The following is a 25,556-nucleotide window of genomic DNA, read 5'->3' on the forward strand; positions in this document are numbered from 1 at the left end:
TGTGTGTGTGTGGTGTGTGTGTGTGTGTATATATATATATATATATATATATATGTGTGTCTTTTGTCAGGCAAAAAACATTTCCCTGGAACCTAACCCCCTCTATTTACATTAATTCTTATGGGGAAATTGGATTCGCTTAACATCGTTTCGCTTAGCATTTTTCAGGAACATAACTACAATGTTAAGCGAGGCGTTACTGTAGCTGGATCTAGGGTTTTGATTTGGTTTATTATACACAGCATGCATAGCAAATTATGAGGAGAAAATGTGAAGTAGTAGTTGTGGCAAATTATTTGCCACCAATGCGCAAGCTGGAATACGTTTGTATGAACCATTCTTCCACTAAACCTGTTTACAGATAGTTCACAAGCAGAAAAAAAGGCTGAATACATTTAATGAATTGTTCACTGCAAACCTTTTGCCGTGTTACAGTTAAGATACTGATCATTTTAGACACAAAAGAAAAAGACAGGAAAAGGACCTTTAACCTTCATGTGGAATTAAAATTAACAAGTGGAGAGCCCCCAGGGACAGATAGTTCAAGTTCTCTTTGAATATTGTAAAGCTGTGCATTCCATGATATACTATATCCGCACTAGCCAGTGGTAGTTATACTTTAATTAGAGGTACAGTGTGCCTGTGTGAGGTGTCACGAACAGAGGGTTTTATCTATGAAGCTAGACAAGAGGTCTTCACTGTACAACTTCCTGAAAGATTTCTAAAACATTTTCAAACAAGATAAGCGCTGTGATTTGTAGCAGAGGGATGCAGTTTGCTCAGGTGCTTACAAAAATGATCATTCACTTTTTATAACTAATTTAAATGAGCCAGGTTCTCCATTTAAAAATATAGTACACTAGTTCTCTGGAAATATATATTTTATCTGTTTTCTGAATTGTTGTTATAATCGTGTCATTATAAACACCCCACAACTTTTGTTTATAGCTGATGTAGCTCTGATTTACACCAGCTGGGGATTTAGCCCTCTGGAAATAAGCCAGTTTACATCAACCAAGGTTCTAGTCCTCTTTTGGGGGGGCAAGGTAGGGGATTAAACAATTTAAAATAAATTTAGCATTACAGTACACTATGTGGGAGCACTCAGACATATTACATATTCACCTTACTGCTATGAAAAGACCACATAGAGTCTTGCATTCCTATAGCATGATCAAACTATAGATCTCAAAGCACTTAGGGCATGGTTACACTTGCAGTTGTAGAGCGCTGGGAGTTAAACCAGCCTTTGGAGACCGCAGCAGGGAAAACGCTGCCAAGTGTTTACACCCTCAGCTAGAAGCGCACTGGCGTGGCCACATTAGCAGCTCTTGCAACGCCACAAAGAGCAGTGCATTGTGATAGCTATCCCAGCATGCAAGTGGCTGCAACGTGCTTTTCAATTGCGAGGGGTGGAGTGGAGTGTGACAGGGAGTGTGTTGTGTGTATGTGGAGGGAGAGAGAGTGGGTTTTTGTGGGGCTGAGAGCGTGTCAGCGCGCTGTCTTGTAAGTTCAGACCCCCTTTCCCCCCGCCTCTCTCTCACTCACTCAAAGCAAGCAGCATTCCTTTTTCCCCGGAGCAGATAAGCAGCCAGCTGTCAGAAATGGAGCTTTGAAAGGGCATATCCGCCTTCCTACAGCGAGTTCAAAACAATGACAAGAGTGGCCACTTGACTTAAGGGGATTATGGGACGTTTCCGGAGGTCAGTCAGAGTGCAGTAATGCAACACCTCATTCACACTAGCACTGCGGTGCTCCAGTGGGGGCACAGCAAACGTTATTCCACTCGTTGAGGTGGAGTACCAGCAGCGCTGTAGCCACGGAGTCAGAGCGCTCTACGTGCCTTGCCAGTGTGGACGGATAGTGAGCTAGTGTGCCCGGGGCTCCTTTATTGCGCTGTAACTCGCAAGTGTAGCCAAGCCCTTATATAATGAATTAAGCCTCCCAGCACTCGTGTGAAGTCAGTAAGCATTAATGTTATTCCCATTTTATAGATGAGGAAATTGAGATACAGAAAGTGACTTTGTCCTGACACATAATAAATCTGTAGGAGTCAGGAACCAGAACCCAACTCTTCTGGCTTCCAGGACTAAGTGGCCACAAGCCCGTAGCCTGGCTATTTGTGCAACGTTATGAGCTAAGCTTGTTGCAATTTGCTGGATAACTTTTGCAAATAGAGGGTAAATTTTGTTTAACTTGGTAGAAGGAGCCTGTTCGGTATCGCATTTTTTCAGGGTTGTAATAGTCTTGGTAATCATAAATATGTAACAATGTCATGATTCCTTTCCCCTGGGTTTTCATTTCTGGAAAGCCCCTGGAGTGGCAGGGCTTAATTATGTGGAACCATACCAATGTAATGTGCCATAGGGTGATGCAAAAATACTCTCTGACAGGATTTTGATTAGATTAACTCTGAAACAACATCAGTGAACGCTGTCCCTGGAGGCTGCCAATTGACAGGCTCACCAAGATGGTGTCTTTTCCAATCCAAATTTGAGTGTAATTAAAAAAAATTCTTGTGGAGGGCTATGAATTCAGCATGAAGCCAAACTTTGATATTTTTTTAATGTGGCTGAGCAGACATGAGACATCATCGTCCATCTCCAGTGTACATTTTAGAATAGTCCAGTGATATGTCGGAACTGTCACCTTTTCTGTGATGTGTTCCAAACTTCATTCTGGCTATTTCTAATGGTATATATTCTTTTTTTTTTCTTTGCTGCTTCTAGGATTAAAGGCTTCTCTCCAGAGACTGCAGCTCGAGTATGTGGATGTTGTCTTTGCAAATCGACCAGACAATAATACCCCCATGGAAGGTTAGTGAGCGCTTTAAGAAAAGATTTTAATGTGATTGATTCTGGATAAAAGGCTTGTACCAATCATGGTGGAAAATGAAAATCTATTTACTAAGTATTCAGGTGAAGCAGATTCAGTATAAAACACCTCACTCTTGAGACCTTGGAGTCCTTAATATTTACACTTATTCTAAATGCATTCATTTCTCCTTAAAAAGGAAGGTATTGAGGATTTGTTTATATCACTGGGGTGGCTTTAATGCTGTTCATTTCCCCAAGTTTATGTCCTTTTTCTGATTTCATCAAACACACCTGAAATGAATTTGTGTTTGAATCTTGTGCCGAACTTCATGCCTAATGAAATCTGCCTGTCCCTTCCTATAATGTAATAAATCTTCTGCCCTGTTTATGTTTTCAGGATGTGCCTGTGATATTAAGTTTAAAATGGTTTCTGAGGTGCCCATCTTAGGGGCCAGTTTGTGAATGCCTCACTGCCATTGATGAGCAGTAATTCCCATTGACTTCAGTGGCAGTACTCAAGCAAGTACCTGCTTGCCAATGGAAATAAGGGGTTCAAAAATTGGCCCTCAGTGAGGGAATGCTGTATAGCTCAATGCCATAACTTTAGTCTTATTTTAAAACAAGATCAAATAGATTGCATTTTTTCTGGGTGGTAGATAGCTGAAATTCTTCTCTTGTCTTCTGCTCATAAAGGATGTGATTCTGCTCCCATTGAAATCGGTGGCAAAACTCTTATTGACTTCTATCGTGCAGCATGAGGACTGATTAAAAAAAATATTTCTCAATATTGATCAGTGGTGAATTACTAGATAATATGATCCGGAATGCAGCACTTAATATAGGGGAGGCATCATGGGTAAAACTAGGATAAATTATATTTTTAATTATGATCCATGGGCTGGAGCTACATAGTTTCTGACCAAGCTCCTACCACTGTGGAGCTACCACAGACGATAAATGGAGGTTGGTAGATGCTCAAGGGTAGATAGGGTGACCAGATGACAAAGATGAAATATCGGGACGCCGGGGGGGGCGGAGCAAAAAAAAAAAAAGCTGGAGCCCCCCGCCACCAGGCGGCAGTGGCACAGCCCCGTCTCCACCCAACTCTCGGCTCCAACCCCCGATACACCCCCAGCTCCCCCATCCCCTCGCTCCCGGGCCCAGCCCGGGCTCCGAGCTGTGCAGCCGAGCCGCGCTCCGGGCCCCTCCTGCAGCTCCTGGCCCAGCCGCTCCCGGGCTCCATTGCCCCGGCCCCGCAGCAGAGGCTGCTCCGCTCCGCCCCGCCTGGGACACTTGCCCCCGCAGCCCCGGGCAGCCCCTCTCCAGCCGCGGGGAGCTCGGGGACCTACCCGGGCAGGGGGCGAACCAGGCAGCCGGCCCCGGCCCCTCCTGGCAGGAGCGTGTCTGCCCCACGCGTGTCTCTGCCCACCCGGGCCCTGCCCGCTCAGCGCTGCCCCCAGACCCACCACGCTGCCCCGGGGGCTGCAGGGCTGAAGCAGCCTCTGCGCTGAGCTCCCAGCCCCGGCCATGGCCCGTGTGCAAACCTGGGAGGGAGGAGGAATGCCGCACGCTTGGGGAAGAGGCGGGGCCAGGGCGGGGATTTGGGGAGGGATCCAATGGGCCAGTGAGGGGGCGGGGCTGGGGGCAGGGCTAGGGTGGGGATTTGGGGAGGGATCCAATGGGGGGTGGAGGGGGCGGAGTCAGGGCAGGGGGGGCAAGAGCCTCTCCGGGCTCCGCCTGTGCGCCGGAGCGGAGGGCAAAATTGCTTGTTTGTCCCATGTCCCGACCGAACATCGGTTGGGATGCGGGACAAACAAGCAAATATCGGGACAGTCCCGATAAAATCGGGACATCTGGTCACCCTAAGGGTAGAGTGTGGCCCTTCTAGGCCTTGTCTAGACTAGAATTTAAAGGTGTGATGTTAGATAACATCTTCTAACAAACATGTTTTTAAAGTGTAGTGTGTACAAGGCACCCTTTAAAGTGTAGTGTGACCAGTTTAGTATGCTAAACTGGTCAGCTTTGTCTTGACCAGTTTAGCATACATTAAAGGCAGTGTGCCTTGTCTGTGCTAGACTTTTAAAAGATGTTTGTTAGCATGTGTTAGCTGACACATGCTAACATCACACTTTTAAATCCTAGTCTCAACAAGTCCATAGTTGACAAAGTCACAGTTACATTCAAGTGGGGGAAAATGACTGCTATTCCAGCCCTTTGTTCAGTTGTCCATTTGCATAGTCAGTTGCCTGATTTGTATGCACAATTATGGTAATTAGATATGTATATCAGGAACACAGTCATCTGAAAATCTGGCCTTTGAATTATAATTAAACTTCAGAGTTAGCACCCTATTGAATGGGAACCGTTAAACACTTATCTTAGATGTCAGGTGTTTTTCAACCTAATGTTGAAACCCTACACAGGTTCCAATTCAGAATATTATCTTCTCAACCATTAGAACTAAAAACTTAATTAAAAAAAACAAACAAACCTTGCCGTCTGCAGAATCTGATTCTGTCATGGGTGGTAGAATAACTACATTAAACAGCCCAGGAATTTGATAACCCTGTTTTAAATTGTTAGCTTGAAATTCAGAGGTTTTGAAGCCCATTTGTTAACTAAAATAGACTCCAGTTCAAACTCTGGGTAGATTACATTAGCGTTACACTGACTGACAACTCCCTGCAGCTAGAGGATTAGGAGATTGGCCTGAGATTTTAAGACCAGGGGAGATTTACTGATAGGTGATAAGGTCAAAAAACATGACATGTTGTATCTTGGAGGGAGAAATAACCTTTTTGCTCAGTCAATTATAATATAAAACAGAGTAGAGAGTATTTTATGTGTAAGCATGTTATGGCTGCTCTCACTTATGGCCTTCATGTTTTTTATTGAGCAGAAGAAGAAACTACAAGTGATTTTCTGAGTCACTGTTATGGTTGTCAGCTGTATTTAGAAAGTATCTGGGCCTAGCTCAGAAAAGAACCTGTTCTTCTAAGAACAATTCACCAACCGATGTGGCCTACATTAGAGCACAGCAGACATGGGCAAATATTGCAAAACTTTGCTATGAATATTTGGTTCACTCTTCTAAATAAATTCTCTTTGACTGTGTTTGTGCTTTTTTGTGTGTGTTCACTTTCTGGGAATATTCTAAGAAATGGGTTTACTGTGTCATGATGTTCATGCAAATAACAAATTTTAAGTGATGTTGGAGAATATTCTTGGGAAGTGAATTCTGAAGTTGTAAACATGACAAGCCAGAAACCTGATTCTAAGAGTTATGTTCATTCAGCATAGGCACAGGGACTTCAAAACAAGATTTTCCTTTGGGATTTAACTCATTCTCTCTCCTTCCTGCTGGACTTAACCTTCACTGAAAACCAAGGGCCTCATGGTGGTCAGAATGAAGCTGGAAAGTTATCCTTCCTCCTGCCATATCTAAGAAAACACATACTCTTAAAAGAAAGAGACCCATTGTTAATGCCACTTCATCCCTGTCAGACAAGGCTACTCTGCATTCTTACTCTACTGTTCCATGGGACAATGTCTCTTTAAAGAGCATGAGTCATTGTCCCAATAAACCAGTTAAGAGAGGCCTTTCCATTACTCTGCAGTGTGACCAATGACCTCTTACAGTACAGACCTAAGTAAACAGACTTATCTAACGAGGACAGGTCCAGAGAAGAAGTTCCTGACCAGTCTGTGTTATATCCTCCAAGACCTGTCTGTCTGAAGCCAAAATACCATTAAGCTGCTGCCCTCAGTGGATCCAAAGTTATTTCATGGAATGCAGTAGGCCAATTGTGCAGTGCCTTGCATGGAGTGGAGGGAATTCCTTCCTGAACCTACAAGTTCATTCTCTAGATGGATACATCTACACCATAGAGCAGATTAACTGCGTAGGAAGGATTGCTAGCATAGTGCGCACCAGAATGTTTTCACAACCCCTTCTTTGGCTCTAATGACAGCTTGTATGCATCTATAGATAGAAAAGTAAATGATTCCACTTGAATCATTAAAGACAATCTGCAATATTATCATCAGCAGAATTATAGTTCCTCTACAGCATTCTACAACCCTAGGGTATCAGGAAAGATTTCTGGAGAAGGGAGGCTTGAGGGAGGGATTTGACTATGAATGGTGTGGTGTTTACTCTTTTCATGTACTTTTTTTTTTTTTAATGGTTCACCTAGTAAGCTTCTTCTATCCCACAGCATCTGTTGAGCCATCTGTCAGTTCTGCAATATCTGGCATGCACAATGCATGTTAAACTTCCTTGGGGAAAAAATATAAACCCACAGTCATTCCTGATTCCTACTCCTTATTTATTCATGTTTTCCCCAATATTCTCAATGTTAGTACCACAAGTAAATAAAATTATCCTTTGCTTGCTCACTTTTGAAACATTTGAAATAACATTTGAAATAAATAGTTACCCAGTCACAGCAGAGAGAAGAAATTCCTTCTAACATGCACAGTTATATAGGATTCCAGAGAATGGCACGATATGCAGCTAGAATTTAATGGTAAGGACACACTAGTTTTTTGAAGGAAGTCAGTAGTTTCAAAGTTCCATGCGCATTCTTCAGTTCGTGTTCTTTTCATTAAAGCTGCAGTTGTTTTCCTAGGGTGCTGCTTTGGTTCCAGTGGAAAATGGTTTATAGACTGTAAAAGAGTGTGTGCATACCATCAGGCTGTGAGGTAAATTCAGTAATCGTAAGGCATTCATTGTTTACAGTACCAGTGGCCAAAATGTCAGGAACGTACATGTGAGTAACCATGTTGTTTCTTTGTGGGTGGCCAAACATGTAGGGAATTTTATCTGTCAATAAATGGCAAATAATAAATGCTTTAAAACTATTGAATTACTCCCTTAGCCTGTCCATCCAAAAAATCCAGAAATCCAACTCCAGTATGTTGTATTCTTGAACTAGGGCCAGGCAAACTGGTTTAGGAATAAGTACCGACCTCCTGTATTAATAATATAGGACTCAACCTAAAAGTTCTGAAATTTTAACTTTTTTCCTCCCTACCCTCTTCCTTAACCAGAACTGCCAAAATACTGGAGGAGGCCATTCCTGGGGTATTTCCAGATTGATTGGAAACAGTTATCATCAGAAATCCTGAGTTAAAATCCTCCTTGCTTGGGCTGTTGTAGATCAGTTGTATATAACTAGCCGGCGCCTCTCGCCCTGATAATGGAGTTTCATTTGCTACCGATGCCAGGGTATGCCTCAGTCCCCAGGTTTCAAGTCCTGTGCCTCCTGCACAAGCCCATGCCTGTGAGTGACCCACACTCCAGTTGTCTGAAGTGCCTGGGAGAGACTCATATCAAGGACTACTGCCAGATCTGTCGGGACTTCAAGCCCCATACAAAGAAGGACAGGGAGGCCAGTTTGATGTCCCTCCTGACGGAGGCTGCGCTCCATCCCTCATCAGAGCCACATTGAGAACCACTGCCATAAGCAAACACTAGAACATTTTTATAATGAAAGTAATTCCATATCAGGTGCAGTATTCAACCCACATTTATTTATGAAAGGCTCAAATAGTTCACTTAAGAACTAATCCCCTTATTTCACTTCCTCTCAACTCCCAATATTGTCATTGTTCCATTTCCCACATCCTTGGTGACTCTCCAAAGTGCCAGGTCCTCTTTTACCTTTCCCAACTTCCCTCCCTTCCTCCTTCTCTCTCTCTCTCACTCCCACTAAAAAGCATGAAGTGGGGGTAGGCCATGTGAATTACGGCTACTGAGTTTGCTAGTGCAGACAGTGTCCAGTAGGTTCCTCATTTCTGTGAGTCATCTGTACAAATGCAGAGCCCACTATGTTCAGTTTAGGCAGCCTCTCTGATTGGCTCTGGGTTCCCAGTTAAAATCTCAGGAGTTTTGTAATAGCAAGTACTCTGTGGCAGAATAAAAAAAAATAGCATAATCTTTTACAAGAACCTAGAAATCTCTATCCAATTTCATAGAAATATCTAAATAAGTAGAGACAGGCCCTGGCCAAAACCCCAAGTCAAGATCTGGATCTGAATTTGCAGCTCAGAATTGTCTGTCTAGTGGTCTGATGTTGCACACTGAATGTGAACACTCCAAAATTTAGTAAAGTTCAGTACGAGTCCAAGACTCTTTGTCAGAGATATTTTTTTCTCTCTTTTGTAAAATGATTTTCCTTTTTTTAATTATTATGATAATAATTCCTTTTGAAAAAGAAACAATTCCTTGATGACAAAAACAAGTATTGAGGCTTCTGGGTGGGTATATTGCATTCTTGAAGCTCCATGCATCATTAATCAGGTTTGGTTTATTATCTTGTAATTCTAGAGTGTGTAATTTTAACCAAGAGGCCTTTTAGGAGACCAGCACTTCCGTTATGGATGTTCTAACATGGGGATTTAACAGTTCACAGTTTTAAGCAGCAATAACCAATCTAAAGAATGCACTAGCTCTTTACATTGAAATTAAATAATTAAATAATTTAAAACAACCTACAGAGCCAATTTTGGAACCTTCATTTCATTTCTTTTTTTAAAATAAAATATTTCTGAATTTCCATGGAGGCAGCTCATCCTCTGTGACAGAACCTGTGGGAGGGGCCCTGAAAGAGGCAATCCCGCCAAGGATCCCTTTGCAGAGTTCATTCTCTGTCATTCCATTGAAGGGGGCCAGGAGAGTGAGGTTTAGGCTGCAGGGCCAGTCCACAGCACATGAGGATTTGCAGGGGGCTTGGGCCATCTACGTGAAAGTGCTTTGCCTCTGCACTAGTTCTGCCTCCTTGAAGCCCCCACCTCCATTGGAGCCATGCTACCAGGGATTTCAACATCTGTGGCTGCCTCCAGGAAAAGGGGTGCTCTCCCGAAAAGGTGATAGAATGCAACCCGCAGGTATATTATTTTTACTGCTTAAGATTCATGGAGCTGAAGTGGGAACAGTGTACATCTGCCCTGCCAATGGCCAATCACTTCTCTTCCCTGCCAGCCTAGTCTTCACCCTTTAGCCCTGCGTGGACCTGAGACCCATGGAGAGGGTTAGTTCCACAGAAGTAGCTGAGCCCTGCTTCCTCACATGAGTGAGATGATCAGTGTGTGGAATATGTCCTCCCTGTTCAGACAGAAGGAGGATGGATCTAAGCCTTGGGAAGAAAAATATAATGGGGACCACTCCTCTTCTTTCATGTCTCAGAGAGACAGGCAGGGGGGAGGACATTCCCTGTGATTAATAAGACACAAAAGAAGACTACATGGTTTTTATACTTATTATACCCTTCATGTCATGGGATTTTTAAACACAGTTTTTGTAGCAGTGGTTATAGAAAGGGGAGCTTTTAAGAATCTTTTTCTAGCTAAAAATAAATCACTTTTGTTCAGGGTTATCAAGTGGGAAGTTATGTTGCTGTTAGTCTGCGGCCATGGTCTGTGGCTTTGGAATGAGTTATTGCTCTCTCCTGTGCAAGGAAAAGCTTCATGGAATTGGCATTAACTTTGAATTTCGCTCAGATGTGACAGCCCACCTGTACCAGAGTGTTACTTACAAGAGCTGCTGTTAGGTGTAGAAGAATCACAAGGCACACACTTGGAATTTCTTAGCAGTATGTTTGTGTTCAGCAGAGAAAGAGAGATTCCCAGAGTGTAAGATCAAAACAGCAGCCTAACCAGCTTAGCAGCCCACACTCTTCTCTGAAGCTGAGAATGCACCTTAATAAGAATACAGGTGCAAGCAGATAAACAACATTCACTGTTGAAGCCTAGTCACCTCTAGTCAACTGGAAAATAGCAGCTCACATGAGTTTCAGATTAACCCATGTCTATTCATTCTGAGGAGTAAGGCCCTGGCCCAACATCTGACAATGCACAAGGGGATTGCTGCACCTATAGAGAGCCCTATTGAAGTCAATGGGGATCTGCACACATTGTCAATGGTAGGATCAGGACTAACTCTTTAGGTGCTAGCTAGATTAAAATATTCTGCAAAGCACATGCTAACAATACTTTATTTCTAATACATCACAGGATTCACAGATTAATAACATGGATTCCAAAACTTATAGCAATTGCTTGTGTGCTGTGTACACAACAGCATTTATGTACAAAAGGGGAGAAAATGTTGTTATTTGTGGTATAAATATCTGGGGCTTGTTTTTATACTCTAGTCTAAGTAGTAGAATAAATTAATTATTGCAGTTAATTATAAAATAATTATTTTTGTCTTAATTTCATCTCCTGCCACACACACCTATTATAAAATACTGCTCATCTTGGGCCAAATTTTGCTTAATAATAACAGTAATGTAATAAATTAATAACAAAAACAATAAGCACTTCCATTCGGCCTTTCATCTGAGATGTCACAGCAGTTCACAAACATTTCTAACATCTGTGGTAGCAGAGACACAGGCACCAGGATTTGACCCATAGGAAATAATTTTAATCAACTTCAAAATTGTTATAGTCTGGAGGGGATTGTGTTACAGATTCTAAATAATCATTTATTTACAGTCGATCAACAACTTCCACCCCCAAACCTGATAGCCACTGTTTCTGTAGGACCCTGACATATTTATGTTCCCCTGTGCAGGGAGCCAGCTAGCTAACAGAGGGAGCAAAAGACCTATTCCCTATTCACAAGCTTCTTCCCAGAACTATTGAAACATCACTAAGGTTGCATTTGTTAGACAAGATATACACTTTGCCATGCTGGCTTTGTGTTCTAGTTTTTCAAGGCTAGGGGGAATAAAAATCATCATTCACCAAAGAGGGTAGGAGACAAGGGTTAGAAAATGTTATATTCAAACTTCCAAGAAGATATTACTGCAATAAAGAATAAACAAAGCCACCATTAAAAAGTAGGCACTCTTTGAATGACTATTTATCATGTAACCCACTGTTTGAACATACTCAGAATTTTTTCACCATTCAGTGCCACGTTAGTTACCTGTTCATCATGCTCTTTATTGGATCAGAATATGCTCACAAATTTAATTAGGCCTTTAAAGTGGGTGAAATACAGTGTGGCTGTGTCCAAATGAAAAAAAATGACTGCAGGATCTTCTGCATCCTTCCCTTCTAAGGGGGAAAAAAAGAGTCTAATCAAAATAAAATGTAACAAGCTACCAATGAAAAAATAAGCTGTATATAAAATATACAGAAACAGAGGCATGGCAAGAGGGATAATTTCTAGTTTGGTGAGATTTCTTCTAGGAGTATAGATGGAGACTTTATGTTTATCTGCTTCTCACTACCTGCAGAAGAAATCTCATAAAAACTCCAAGATTTTCAGAGTAATCTACCCTCTGCCAGGCTTCTTTGCTTGATCCCTTTACAAAGAGGATGAGAATGCTTGTGATATAAAAGGATATATGTCTTCAGGAACTGATACTCTAGACAGTTATACATGCAGCTAGAAATGTAGTGCATAATTTAATAAGACGCCACACACCAGGCTTTCTCAATCCATCTAAATGATCAATACCTATGATTCCATAATAACTTGACTGCAATTTAATAGGTCAAAAATCCATCACATAGATTTAAACTCCAATCAGTTTCTTGCAACTTTGTTCCTTGAAAAAGACAGCTCCTGCTGGTTGCAAGACACCCTGTTCTTTACTGATAATATGCTACTAAATATTAGAGACAGTTTCTTATGCTTCTCAGACCTCATCTGGCTTATTTTTGTCAGGTATCTTTTAAAGGATATGCTATCAGAGTGGGTAAAAAAATCAATCATTAGGATAAATTTTTTCTACATAATGGGTTTATTTCTTTTTTAATACTGAGATGATGTTGGCTGAATTGGGTTTCTGGAAAGAGGTTTAATGCAGCATTAAGTTTATAGATAAGCAAGGAAAGGGGTTAATTACTGGGTCTTGTGCTACAGAGGATTAAGATCTAATAGGAAGATTAAAGTTGTCAGACATCCTGCAGGATACTGTGCAGTGTGAGTCTCTTGATATTTGGAGTGTTTTTAAAGCCCCAGCTCCTGGAGTCATGTGAATGCATAAACATCTCAGTTCAAACTAAGGCCTAAGTGAGAACAAAGTGGTGTTAGGCTATGTGAGGGTCCTCTGTGCAGTGGTGAATTTCACCCTCAGGGAGCAGTCATGGTACCTGTTGGCTGTGTGTCCAACTGCTCATTTTTGCACACACACACAGTTCTGAATATATGGGCCCAAGGACTAAATTTGCCTTTGTTTGTTGCTAAATTAACAATAGTGATTCTGAATGAATGACATATTCCATCCAGAAAGGCCGCTGTGCCAAAGCTCAGCAATAGACATAGCATTATTAAAGGTGGCCAGGATAGTGATTTTACCATGATGATTAATCATGAAAATAACCAACCTCTTGTGGGCCTGCACTGGGACAGAGCAAGAATGGAGACAGGACAAATTTGGTTTCCCATGAGCCTGAGTCAGCTGGCATGGGTGTTTAATTGCATTGTAGCCATACCCCATGACACTGGGAAACCCAGTTATCAATACATGTGGTGTGCACTGATTCAGTGTCCGGGAGCTTTTCTATGCAACCAGGAAGGCCAGAAATTTAACTTTTTTTCTTTTAGTGAAAGCTGTGATTCCCTCACCATCGCTTGACTCCAGGAGCTGATGCTTTAAAAAAGCCAAAACACTGAATGGTCAGTAGAAGGCCTAAACACTACTTAAGTCCTACTTAATTCTTTAAGTGATCCACAGGTCTTGTGCTGGCCTTCTGCACTGGGGTGAATTTCACCCTGATTGAATATATTGCCCCACCCCATGTGATGTAGCAGATGTCACAGTAGAGGAGCTTCGAAGTTTAGCCTGCAAGCTCAAGAACAGCCATGCTATCAATATTTGTGGTACAGCTGCCAAGCTGATCAAGCACGACAAGGTTTCTGTCTTGGGGTGGCTGATCCATGTTATCAACAAAGTATGGATTCATGAGAAACTACCCAATACTGGCACCGTGGAATTATTCTCTCATTTTGAAAAGGGAAAGGTAATGCTCTGGTGTGCTCTAATCACTGTGGCATCACGTTGCTTTCCATTCCAAGCAAACTGTTCATGCTGGTTCTTCTTGAGTGTGTTAAGACCACCATAAGGAATCTATGCCATCTACATCAAGCTGGGTTTATGCCCAGCCAATCAACCATGTAGCAGATTTTTACCATTAGACAAATTATTGAAAAAGTCCAAGAGTTTTGGTGCAGGAAGGATGAGGTTATATAGCCTTTATTGATTTAAAATCTGCCTTTGACTTTGTTGATCGTCATTCACTTTGTCTTTGCCTGTAAGCTGTTTGCCTGGCGAGCTCCTCAACCTTCTCATAGAAATGCACCACCAAAATAAGAGCTGTATCCACTGACGTATTAGGGTGTCCAATTAGTTTGAGTACAACAGCGGTGTCTGTCAAGGGTGCATGGCTACCCCTGATCTGTTCAACACTGTTATGGACCAAATGATGGAAGCCCATGACTAGCTGCATACTGGAGGTGGTACTGCATGATCTTTACATAACAGACCTGGAATATGCAGATGACATGGCTATATTCACATCCTCAGGAATTAATCTCATTAATGCTCTGAATATATTGACAGATGAAGCAAATAAGCTTGGTCTTCAAGTCAACTGGAAGAAGACCAAACTGGTGAAAGTGGCTGATGGACCTCTACTCCTACCCATCGTAATTGATGGACAAAAAGTTGAATTTGCTGACTCACTTGAGTATCTTGGCTCTGTTGTCGCCAGGAGGGAGGTTGCCTTTCAGACATGAAACATTGATTCCACCAGCTATGGGTGTTATGCCTACTCTTTGGAAGCCTCTGTGGCATCAAAACCACAAATCAACTTGGACTAAAATGCATATCTGTGAGGCAGCAGTTGCTTCTGTCCTTCTGTATGGCTCTAAAACCTGGGCGACCACAGAGATACAAATATGCCAGCAGGATGCTTTCAGCATGAAACAACAATGACATATTAAAGGCATATGATGGTTTCATCATGTTATGAATGAGGATCAGGTGTCAGATCAGCCAGCCTCCAATGTCTTCTCAAGTGATTCAACACCGGCTCAGGTGGCTTGGCCATCTGCTCTATATGCCAGGGGCCATACCAGCTTTATGTGTTTGAGCCAACAAAAGTTGGATGGAGAAGACCTCATTGATGGCCTCACACACCCTTGAGGGATGTTGTGGCTTCCTATGACATCCACCTCAACCTTAATATAGATCAGGCCACAACATTGGCCGGAGACCGAGATCTCAGGAAACGGATGAATTGGATGGATGGATCCATTCATGATCTGACGTGCACTTTATGCTCCACGAGAAGGAGAATTTTTGAATGAATATATTGCAGTCAGTGAGCTGGAGGCATCTGATGTGATTCTCTTAATTGTATTTCCTGATGTGGTGAGTCAAGGGCACCTGATATGGTTCTCCATGCTGGATTTCCCAATGCAGGGGCAGACTAGGAGACATCCAATTCAGTGAATCTGAATAACCTATTTTTACCAACCCTAGGATCTCATGGAATTCAATGGAAAAACATGGTGCTCAATGCACTTTTTGAGAATCCAGAGCATTAAGACAGAAAAAAATTACCATATTTCCCATAACACTTTCCACTTTTTAAGTAAAGTATTGGAGGGAAGACACTGGTTTTCAAGTTACAAAGTTGTTGTCAAAGATAGATATGTGGGATGAACCATATTCAAGTGTCCGCTACTAATTCACACTGCTAATTGTTGTGAATCTTCATGTTCAATACAAAGTATATTCATGAAAGAGGATATTTTGTGTTTTTATTTCCAGAAGTAACAATCGCTTATTAAAAATTGGAGTTATAAAATTAAAGCACCAGTGAAAGATTCTTGGGTACAAGTATTCTGGAACATTTAGAACTCTAGTGCAATCATCCTTTATTCTCTCAGCCTATCAATTTCAGTTTATTCCCCCTAGCACAATAAAAAAGAAAAAAGGTTTGGAATTCTGTTAATCTTTTGGCTCCCCAATCCTATGGAAATTAATTATACAGTATGATTACATAGGTAGTTATAAACTGTAGGGACCAGAGTCTCAGCTAGTGTAAATTGGCATAGCTACATTAAATCACTGGAGCTACACAGATGATTTACACCAGCAAGGATCTCGCTCTAGGCCTCTAGAAATGTTAATGTTGCACACCCCAGCTTTCTCCATCTTTCTCCATTTCTTTCCTGTGGGGGTGTATAGCTCCCGAATCGTCAGCTCATGGGCGCGGCAAACTGCTCCCATGGCAACGAGGCTAGAGCTGTTTACACCCCCGCGTCTGTGTTTGGGAAAACTTTTTGGCTGATTTAATTGTACCCTCGCAGCTGGTGTTCACGCGCTCAAGAGATGGGTTCGTTATCTTATGTGCATGTATACTGCCTGGCTTTTCTATGTGCAAAAATGTAACCACTAAAAAGTGTTGTAAACAAAGTAAAAAAAAAAATAAAAACCCCAGGAAAAGTTTTCCTGGAGGCTTTTTGCTTGAGGCTTTTAAAGCTCTCTGGCTACCACAAACCTGGTGTTCTATTTCCTTTCCTGTGTCGTCACCACACTTTCCCTTTATTAGAATGAAAATCAGCAGCCACTTTCATTTTAAGGTCAATGCAACTTAACAACTGCAAACTAAACCAGGTTGTGGTATATGCACACATAACTCTATATATCATGGAAAAAACAGCGAGTCCCCTAACTTACCAAACACAAAAATTGGAACCACAAGATTCATGCTAAACATGAACACTTGCTGAGTTTTGCTTATTTGCACCCCATTACATAACTGTCTTCCTGCTTCCTGTCCAGATTATTGGGACAGGGAATTTGTTCATTTCTAATGTACCTGACATGCTTTGGGCATCCTAAAATTAATAGGCCAAGATTTTAGAAAACCAGTTGTGTCTCAGAGTATGTCCACACTGCAAAACAGTTGTGTTCTTAACTCAGATTAGCTAACCTGTGGTAGGTAACTGAGGTTAAAATAGCAGTGAAGACATGACACCTCTGCTTTTAACTCGGGTTAGCAGCTCGAGTTCAAGCCTATAGGGCATCCTGAAGTTGAAATCAAGCTGCTAACCTAAGTTAAAAGCCACGTTGCCATGTCTTCACTGCTATTGTAACCCATGTTAGCTAATGCTGGTTAGCTACTCCGAGTTAAGAACACATCTTTGTTTGCAGTATAGACATACTCTAAGTTTAGGCATCCCTAAATAAGTGACCTTATTTTTTTTTAAAAGTGCTGAGCACTCCACAGCTTCCATTGGTGAGACCCAGAGATTTTGCCCCTTTCTCAACCAGTGAAGTGAAATCCATTTGACAACTTGTGGACATCCACTTCTGGGTCACACCCCTGGTTGAGGCATTCTGATCTAATGGACTGAGTAAGGAACTCAGGAGTCAGGATATCCAAGTTCTGTTCCTGGGGCTATCGCTGACTCTCTTTGTGACTATGGACAAGTTAGTTAAACCTTCTGCACCTCACTTACTCCATCAGTAAATGAGAGAAAAATGCCTACCTATATTTGGAAAGGTCTTTGAAGTCTATGGAAGACAAAGTACTATATAAGTGCTAAATTACGTTATTAATGATAAAAAATCACCTCTTCCATAGTTGCACATACAACTAATAAAGATTGTAGAATTTGGGGCGAGGGGGGCAGAAGGGGGAAGAGGAAGGAGGTATAATCTAATACTTTCACTGATACACCGTGAGGTGTAAATGGATGACAAAAAAACCAGGTGTACTGATATAACCAACAATCTGATTAGCCAGCTTTATATTTCGTCACTGGCATCTTAACAATCTTAGTAAAAAGCAAGAAGACAGAGTGTACACTAGTGTTTTGTAAAATTAAATTTAAAAAAATCTTTTGAACTTAAGTTTTTAGCAGAGGTTTTTAGTCATTACATTCCCCAAACCTCTTCTACAATGCTGCCCTCTTGTGGTCTTAAATTTTAGAAAAATAATGTCATGAATAAGCATGAGCATACTTTGTTTAATACGAAAATTTACATTCATTATTCACCAATGTAATTCTCCTAAAATTTGCGCATGTCATGCGACTTCATCCACAAACAGGAAAAAAGATGCAAAGAAGGGTGTTTGAAGATGGAATATGTTATTACATAGGCTACAAAGCTATTATTTTAGGGTTGGTTTTAGTTTCATGTTGATCATTGACCAAAACTGCTTAGCCCATTATGAACTATTAATAGCCACATATTTACTGTAAAGGTGGGTGGGCCCAGGGAAAATCCCTCCATCTGGACATCATCCAGCCTTGGGAGATTCACAACCTCAACCTGGATCTAGCTGCTAACTTAGCAGCTGCCACCTATTACTATAGTAGCCTGAATTCAGGGCCTTATTTCTTATCTCATGCATATCTTCTATAACTGGAACTCCATGTCTTTAGTGGTTACACCCAATTTACATTATTAAAAATGTATCCAAATCAAGTTCTAACACGTCAGTTCCAAACACCTAGAATTGTTGAGTTTGAAATCTGAAAACAAGCCTCGTAGTTTGGGCCTGACTCACCTGTAAAGTTGAGTGCATGTAGTAAAAAAGCAAACATTAATGATAGGCAATATTAACATCCTGTTTTAGGCTGGTATTTATTTAGTGATCTCTATATAATGTACTTGCACGTGTAAACCATCGTGTGGTCGGTTATTTACAATTGTTTGTAAATATTGTAGTAATTTGGGTGGTAAATAGATGGATTCATATGAAATGTCATAGAGATTTCATCTTTTTCTTCTTATTCAGAAATTGTCCGAGCAATGACACATGTGATAAACCAGGGGATGGCAATGTACTGGGGAACCTCACGCTGGAGTGCTATGGAGATCATGGTAATGTAGCTTTTAAAAAAGTATCATCAATTTCTGTTATGTACTCTAGATCACATTCAGGGCTGCAGAATTTGCCAAAATGCAATGCAAAGGTTGAACAATAAGCACCTGTCTATGCGGGGAAAGTTTTTGAACTGGTTTTAAAATCTGTTCAGCTAAACCAATTTTAAAACCAGTTACAGTTGTTGTGTAGACCCACTTTTAGGTGGATTAAGGTGGCCTGACCTGTTTTTACTGAACTTTATTTCACAACTCCTGTTGGAGTTCTCCAGATGGGCTCAGTAGTCCTGGATGCTTCAATAAACTTCCCCAACAATAGTATCTGTGAATGTGTCCCATCTGAGTGCCAGGGGATGATGTTGCACTGAATATGATTCTAATACTGGGGAGAGTTTCTCCATGGATAACTCAGTCAGCTGGCCACACAGCCATATTGAATAGATTTGTCAGCATTACTATCAATTCCAGAAATCTCAAGACTAGAAGCAGCCACTTTTCTAGTAAATGACACTGTAATTGTGATGAAAAAAGTTAGACCTGTAGAATATGAGTCCTGACTGTTTAAGTCCCACAGGCATTGAAGCCAGTTTTTCAATTCTGAGGAGTTCTTGCTTCATCAACCAGGGCCAAAAGACGAATGAGCCTGGCATCAGTCAGGAGATCAACAGGAGCTCAATAATGTATCAGTAAATTATAAAATCATTTGGCTCAAGTCTGAGCCTGAAGTTTACCGTGACTTTGGACTTGACTACATCAGAGATTTTTGCAGTGGTGTGGCTATCCCCAATGCACACCAGTGTACATGCACTGCACAGATACAACTCGGCCCTCAAACCAGGATAAGTCGCACTGACACAAGCCCCACTTGACACCAGTGCTGCGCATCTATACTGGGCATTTGTATGGGTACAGCTATGCTAGTGCCCAAATGTAAGTCCCGAATGTAGAGGAGCCCTTTGAAAAATAAACAGTGAAAAGAATAGATTCCACAGAGGCTTGGTTCTTTCAGACATACTCTAGGCATCCACTGTCTGTGCATTGGTGAAAGCACAACCCTGGTGACCTTGTCTAGGATAAGAAAAAGGCTTTGGGCTCTTTTAAAACATAATAGCTGTGACAATCTCCCCAGGGAGCCAAGAATGGTAAGCTGCTGTGTTACCCCTCTGCCTCAGCAAGGGAGAGCCTTGCTGGAGCTTAAACTGAATGACAATTCACTGCCACACCAGTTTGTCTGCCTCACCAGCGAACTCCACCTTACCTAAACCTTCACAGTAAACCCCCCTTCCCAAGTTCTCCAGAGCATCTCTCTGCAGTATCCAGCCCCTATCACTGGACACTCAGTGAAATTACCAGGTCTACTGCCTCCAAAGAAAGTGGACACACCAGCCTGTTAAGTTAGCTTTAATATACAGCACTGACATGATTTTATGGTAAAACCAAAAAGAAGTTTATAAATAAAGAGCAGAGATTTAAACGACAGTAATTAAGGATAATAAAAACCGAAAATGGTTTAAAATAAAGCAAATATAAAAACACTTTCTAGTGTCTAACACTTAACAGGTTACAATCCTGATCTCAGGCAATTTCTCACTTACTGTCAGTTCTCAGCACCTTCAACCCACATGGATGGGGATCTACCTTTCAGAAAGTGCTGGCCTCTTTGTCCCTTAAGTGATGGCTTTTTGCTTCACCTTATAGTTCCCAAAAATCATTGTTTTGTCCCCAGAGTGAGGATGCCCCCTGGGGTTCAGACTCTGGTCATCCTGTTTGTTCTTCAGCAAGCGGGGACCTTCATCCCATTGGTGTGATCACTTAGATGCAAATGTATGTCCATTATCTTTTGCTTGTAATCAAGCCATGCTGTTTCCTCCTTCCCCTGTTAGCTCAATCACTCTGTTTACCACAGATGCATATATTATCCACTGTCTTTGGCTTACGAAGCTTGGTCCTGGCGGACTGTCCAATATACATTCCTTTGTCTAGGACAAATCTGTTAATGAACTTTACTGGGATTGCTTGGTCTAAACATATTTTAGTAGCATATATCCAGCACACCTACATAACTCTTGACATGCTAACTGTACATACATCATAAAAGAATATTAATCACCAGAAAGTCACCAGTTTTCATATGATATCTTATGAGACACTCGTTGGATAAATATGACAACAGTGTGTTATGCGTAATGAGTTTGTCAGGCATGGTAACAGTTGTAGTCAGACAGAAAACCCTTTGCCAGTGGGCATTGAGAGGCTCATAGGGTCACAGTGGATAACCCATGTTAATTAACTGCTGTTTAAAAACTTCTTAGCTCCTAATGTAGACCAGTTGTAACACCTTTATAAACATGGTTTGTTGGTTGGTTGTAGTCAACCCAAGGCTGCTGGGTATTGCAGCAGTGGAAAATGTAATGCACTTCTGGGATGGAGATCCATCAGTCTGAGGAATTTTGATTTCACCTTGAAATGAAAAAGGAACAACTGTGTGTGGGCTTTCAGAGCTAAGTATCATGAAAGCAATGTGAGCGTGTATGGTCAGCATGCCACCTATATTTCACTGTAGTGACATCATACCTTATACACACTTACAAGTTAGTTCAGGTGTGAAGTGAGTAGAATCTACAATTGCTGGGTATTTTTAATAATTAATTCTTAGAATTACTATTAACCAGTAGGGGTTTGATCCAAGAACCTCTGAAGTTAATGAGTCTTTCCATTGACTATAATGGGAGTCCAAAATGCCCTGAGAATTTGTTGCTTTTTTCTTTGTTTGAATATACAGAAAACAAAACATTAAAAAGCTATTTGAAAAGAAGCTTGGGAAACGTGAATATATATATTGCATCTGATGAGAATTTGGGAATCTACTTTGCAGCAGATTCTTTATACCTAAAGAGGTCTGGGACATGCACTGATTTTATGGATGCTTAGTTGATTGATATGTTATATTACACAAAGATAGTCTCTGTTAATACTTCATTTTATTCTATTGATTTTGTACAGGAAGCCTATTCTGTAGCAAGACAGTTTAATATGATTCCACCAGTATGTGAACAGGCTGAATATCATCTTTTCCAGCGAGAGAAAGTGGAGGTTCAACTGCCAGAATTGTACCACAAAATAGGTAAAGTTTAGAGATTTGCTCTGTTCTCTCATTTCTTACTCTTGAGGAAACGATAAGCTAATGGCAAGGATACAGAATCCTTTCCTGTATGTCCCGGCTAAATAGAAGTGTGGCAGAAAACAAACATCTGCCTAGCAATCCAAAGAAAGAGACTGTCTCAGTGTAGCTCTAAAAGTAGATATCTGTTACTTTGAGATGCTAATTTCTAAAGCCCAAATGGTACCCCAGATCTATGCAGAAAGGGGAGCCACCCTACACTAATCTCATCTCTCCTGTGCTGAAGGGAATGCATCTGCCTCCACAGCACAATCTGCCTCTTCAATGGCTCCAGGCCACTCTATGGAGTCTGTGGTCAGGGATGGGGTGGAGACAAAGTGGGCTGGAAGAGGAGCAGATTGGCCTGGGTGCATTTTATCCTCCCCTCTGCTCCTGTGGAGAATGCACCAGCAGGACTATCTTTTCTGCAGCTCCACTCCCTGAGGAGCTGCCCGATGCAGTGCAGAAAAAGGGGTTGGACAGCATAACAAAGAGAGGTAGGGGGCTTCCCCGCCCATCAGTGAGATACAGGAGCCATCTAAGACAAAGGACAGGTTTGGGATACCTCAATAAACTGGGAAGAGGAGGAGCCAGCATGAGGCAAGCAGCTGCCACAAATAGGACTGTGCCAGTTGCTCTAAGAGGGCTCACACAGCCTTTTTAAAAATATGAAATAACCTTGTCCAGGTTAGTTCAGGAAGAGACCGTTGTTACCATTACACTGGCTGAACATCACTAACAACTATCATAGGAATAAGCAGTAAACTTGGTCTTTCTCTTTGCAGACAATCACATTTATGATGTACCAATATGTCGCCAATTCATTGTAATTTCCTTATCCGATTGCTTTGTAGGGGTTGGAGCAATGACATGGTCTCCACTTGCCTGCGGGATCATCTCCGGGAAATATGGAAATGGGGTTCCTGAAAGCTCCAGGGCTTCACTGAAGGTATTTCTCCTGTGCTCAAGAGAAGTGGGTGCATTGCCTTTGTGAAGGCTTGAAATGAAAGATAAACTGATTCATTATAATAAAGCTGCCCCTATACCCAGCTCTGTTGATAGGTCAGCTCAGTTTCTCTGGCAACCATAGTCCAGCAGGAGTGAAAATCTGTGTTATAAGAAATTCTCAGTTTCACTGCCACAGTTTAATCCACCACTGTGATCCTGTTGATTAGCTTTATGTGGATATTCTGGGTCAGATCCTTGCCGATGTGAATTGACCTAGATGTACTGAAGTCAGAGCTAGACCACTTTACACCAACTAAGGATTGATTTGGCCTTCTTTATTTTTCTTCATTCTGGTAACAGGGTTTTCCAGCCTCTGAGAGCAGAGCCTTAGAAAACCATCTTGGACATAAAGATATAAAATATAGGGGAGCCCAATTCTGGCAATGCCTGTGCCTTACCCTCTCACTCTCCTGTTTGAAGGAATTTGATTATGCAGGCTACGCCTACATGATCATAACAGATAATCCATGTCCAGGACTCCAAAGGAAGTAGAATAATGCTCTGCAGCTGTCTAATTGAAGCAGGAATTGTAATGGTTTGTGCTCTCAAATGTATGTTTATTCAAGACAGAGAACTTTATTTCAGAGGGTTTTATCACTAATGTTACCCAGCAGCAGGAGAGCACCAGGCCATAATTACAGGTTGGAGGACAGCAGGATTTGTCCTCAGCATGACCCACATAATTCCTCTGCACAAAGCCCTGTTACTCAGGCTTTTCATGAAGACTCAGAATACACCCCTAGAAATTAGAAATGTAAAAGACCCACCAGGTTGCATAGTCCATCCCCTCTGCTAGAGGAGGAATACAGCCTGCTAGGCTGTTTGGAGTGGCTCATGACCCTTAGTGCCTATCTCAGGGCAGACTGTCAGAAAACTGTCAGAAACCCCAAACTGCTGGTGTGTTCCATAATTAGATTTCACCAAGCCAGTGACAAATGTGAATTCCTGGATCACAATACCAGTCTTACCATGGAGTCACAGACAGTCCCCTTAGACTCTCCAGTTTCTCTTGCCACCCAGACAAACTGGACTTTGTGATAAAATGGTTACTTTCACCAAAAATCACATCACATTTAGGTTGGTTCCAATCCCAAGAGACTAGTCACTTACTCCAAATCAATTGGTAACCTAGATCTTACACCAAACATGCTGCTGGTAGCCAATTCTATAATAAACTAACTAAAGGTGTATTAGCCAAGAAAAGGAAATGAGAGTTATTGAGAGGTTAAAACAGGTAAAATATATGCACAAGTCACAGTTTGTCATTCCAAATGGTGGCAGTGATGAAATAAACTGCCAGTTTCACAAAAGTCTTTTCAGGGTACCCAGATTGTCTCTGGGGATCTCTGCTTTGCATCTGGTACACTTCCCTGTAGGAGTCCAAACAGTCCAGAGATCCAGGATCTTTCCTTGAATCCATACTTACAGCTTCTTCTCACAGAAAACAAGCTGACAGTGTCACTACCCATGTGGACTTTTCCTTTGATGACAGAGACTGAGGAATGCATTTTGAATCTTTGACCTCCGATCATCACACACAATTAGCACTTTTCTGTTAAAGTTCTTCATTTGCATTCCACAAGGCTTCTTTCTTGTTTCATGGGTTATTTAGTTTCAGGGGTATACACAATGTAAATGTTTGCTACTACATTATAACAGGATACAGATAAGTGAGAACAATGCAAGTAACATCCCTCTAGTTTTCACGATGTTTAAACACCAAATACAGTTACACATTTAACAATCACTTTGACCTATACTAATACACAAGTGAATTGGCCTGGGGCTCTGACACCTGGTCCAGAGGCCACAGAGTATTTTGTATTGTCCTATCCAGTCCAATAGTTCTAAGATTTCATTGTAACCAAAAGTACTTTGCAGCTGTCTCTTTCAAAACATATTAAAAACCAAAATGGCTTGGTTTGTCTACACTGCACCACAGTGCTCACTATGGGTAGTATCTAGTTTGCGTTAACGTAGTCCTGTTTGAATGAGGACTCTGTTAACATGCACTAAGTTCCTTTTAGTTTGCGCCAGCAGCGTCCAAACAGGGCAGTTACAGTGCAACACTTGGGTGCCCTTTGCACCTGTTGTCCACATTGCAGCCCGCTGTAGACACAGCCTCAGATTCTCTCCTGCCAAGAGATCTGCTTGGTGCAGGAGTGAGAAGGGGCATCAGGAAACCAGTTATGACTCCTTGATTCTTAGGTCGACCTGTGCTGGCCTGGGCAAAGGTTAGGACAGCCTAGAAGCCTTCTGAACCTATGCCAGCTAACTATAGTTCCCAAGGGAGTGTATGCCAGCTGGGGATTGCTGGAATGCAGTGTGCTTCAGTCACAGCCCTCCCCATCCCCAGCATAACCACTATGCCAGGGTGCTAAGGAGAGGCAGGCTTAGGAGCTGGGAGGAATCAAGATAAAAATGATGGAATGCAAGGGAATCTAATCTTGCATTAATGAGAGCACTGTTGCTTGGCCACTGGGGGCTAGATTCACAAAGGGACTTAGGTGCCTATTGTGACGGGTTGGATCACAGAAACCCCCTTGGGAGCTGCCACCCGATATGCCAAGACTACCCCTGCTTCTGTTTTCCCTGCCAGCTCAAGACTCCAGCACCCCGTCTTGCTGAATTAGACACTCCAGTCCCCTTCAACACAGACCAAGGGTCTGAATCACTTGTCCCAAAGCTGCAAGTTTACCTGAAAAC

General features: G+C 41.8%; 1 protein-coding gene across 4 annotated transcripts in view; it reads left to right on the top strand.

The window, feature by feature from the left end:
* Nucleotides 1–25,556, top strand: part of KCNAB1 (potassium voltage-gated channel subfamily A member regulatory beta subunit 1) — a 239,582-nt gene that overhangs the window by 202,146 nt on the left and 11,880 nt on the right. For 2 of the 4 annotated variants that reach the window (XM_029911140.1, XM_024192684.3), the window contains exons 8-11: nucleotides 2,730–2,816; nucleotides 18,597–18,682; nucleotides 21,686–21,806; nucleotides 22,697–22,791. In XM_029911140.1, coding sequence (XP_029767000.1) covers nucleotides 2,730–2,816; nucleotides 18,597–18,682; nucleotides 21,686–21,806; nucleotides 22,697–22,791 — 389 coding nt within the window. The remainder of the gene's footprint in view (nucleotides 1–2,729; nucleotides 2,817–18,596; nucleotides 18,683–21,685; nucleotides 21,807–22,696; nucleotides 22,792–25,556) is intronic. The other 2 variants (XM_029911141.1, XM_029911142.1) reach the window with 1 other exon arrangement.

The sequence above is a fragment of the Terrapene carolina genome, unplaced genomic scaffold, assembly GCF_002925995.2.
Source record: "Terrapene carolina triunguis isolate 2854851 unplaced genomic scaffold, T_m_triunguis-2.0 Scaffold88, whole genome shotgun sequence".
In the NCBI taxonomy this organism is placed as follows: Eukaryota; Metazoa; Chordata; order Testudines; family Emydidae; genus Terrapene; species Terrapene triunguis.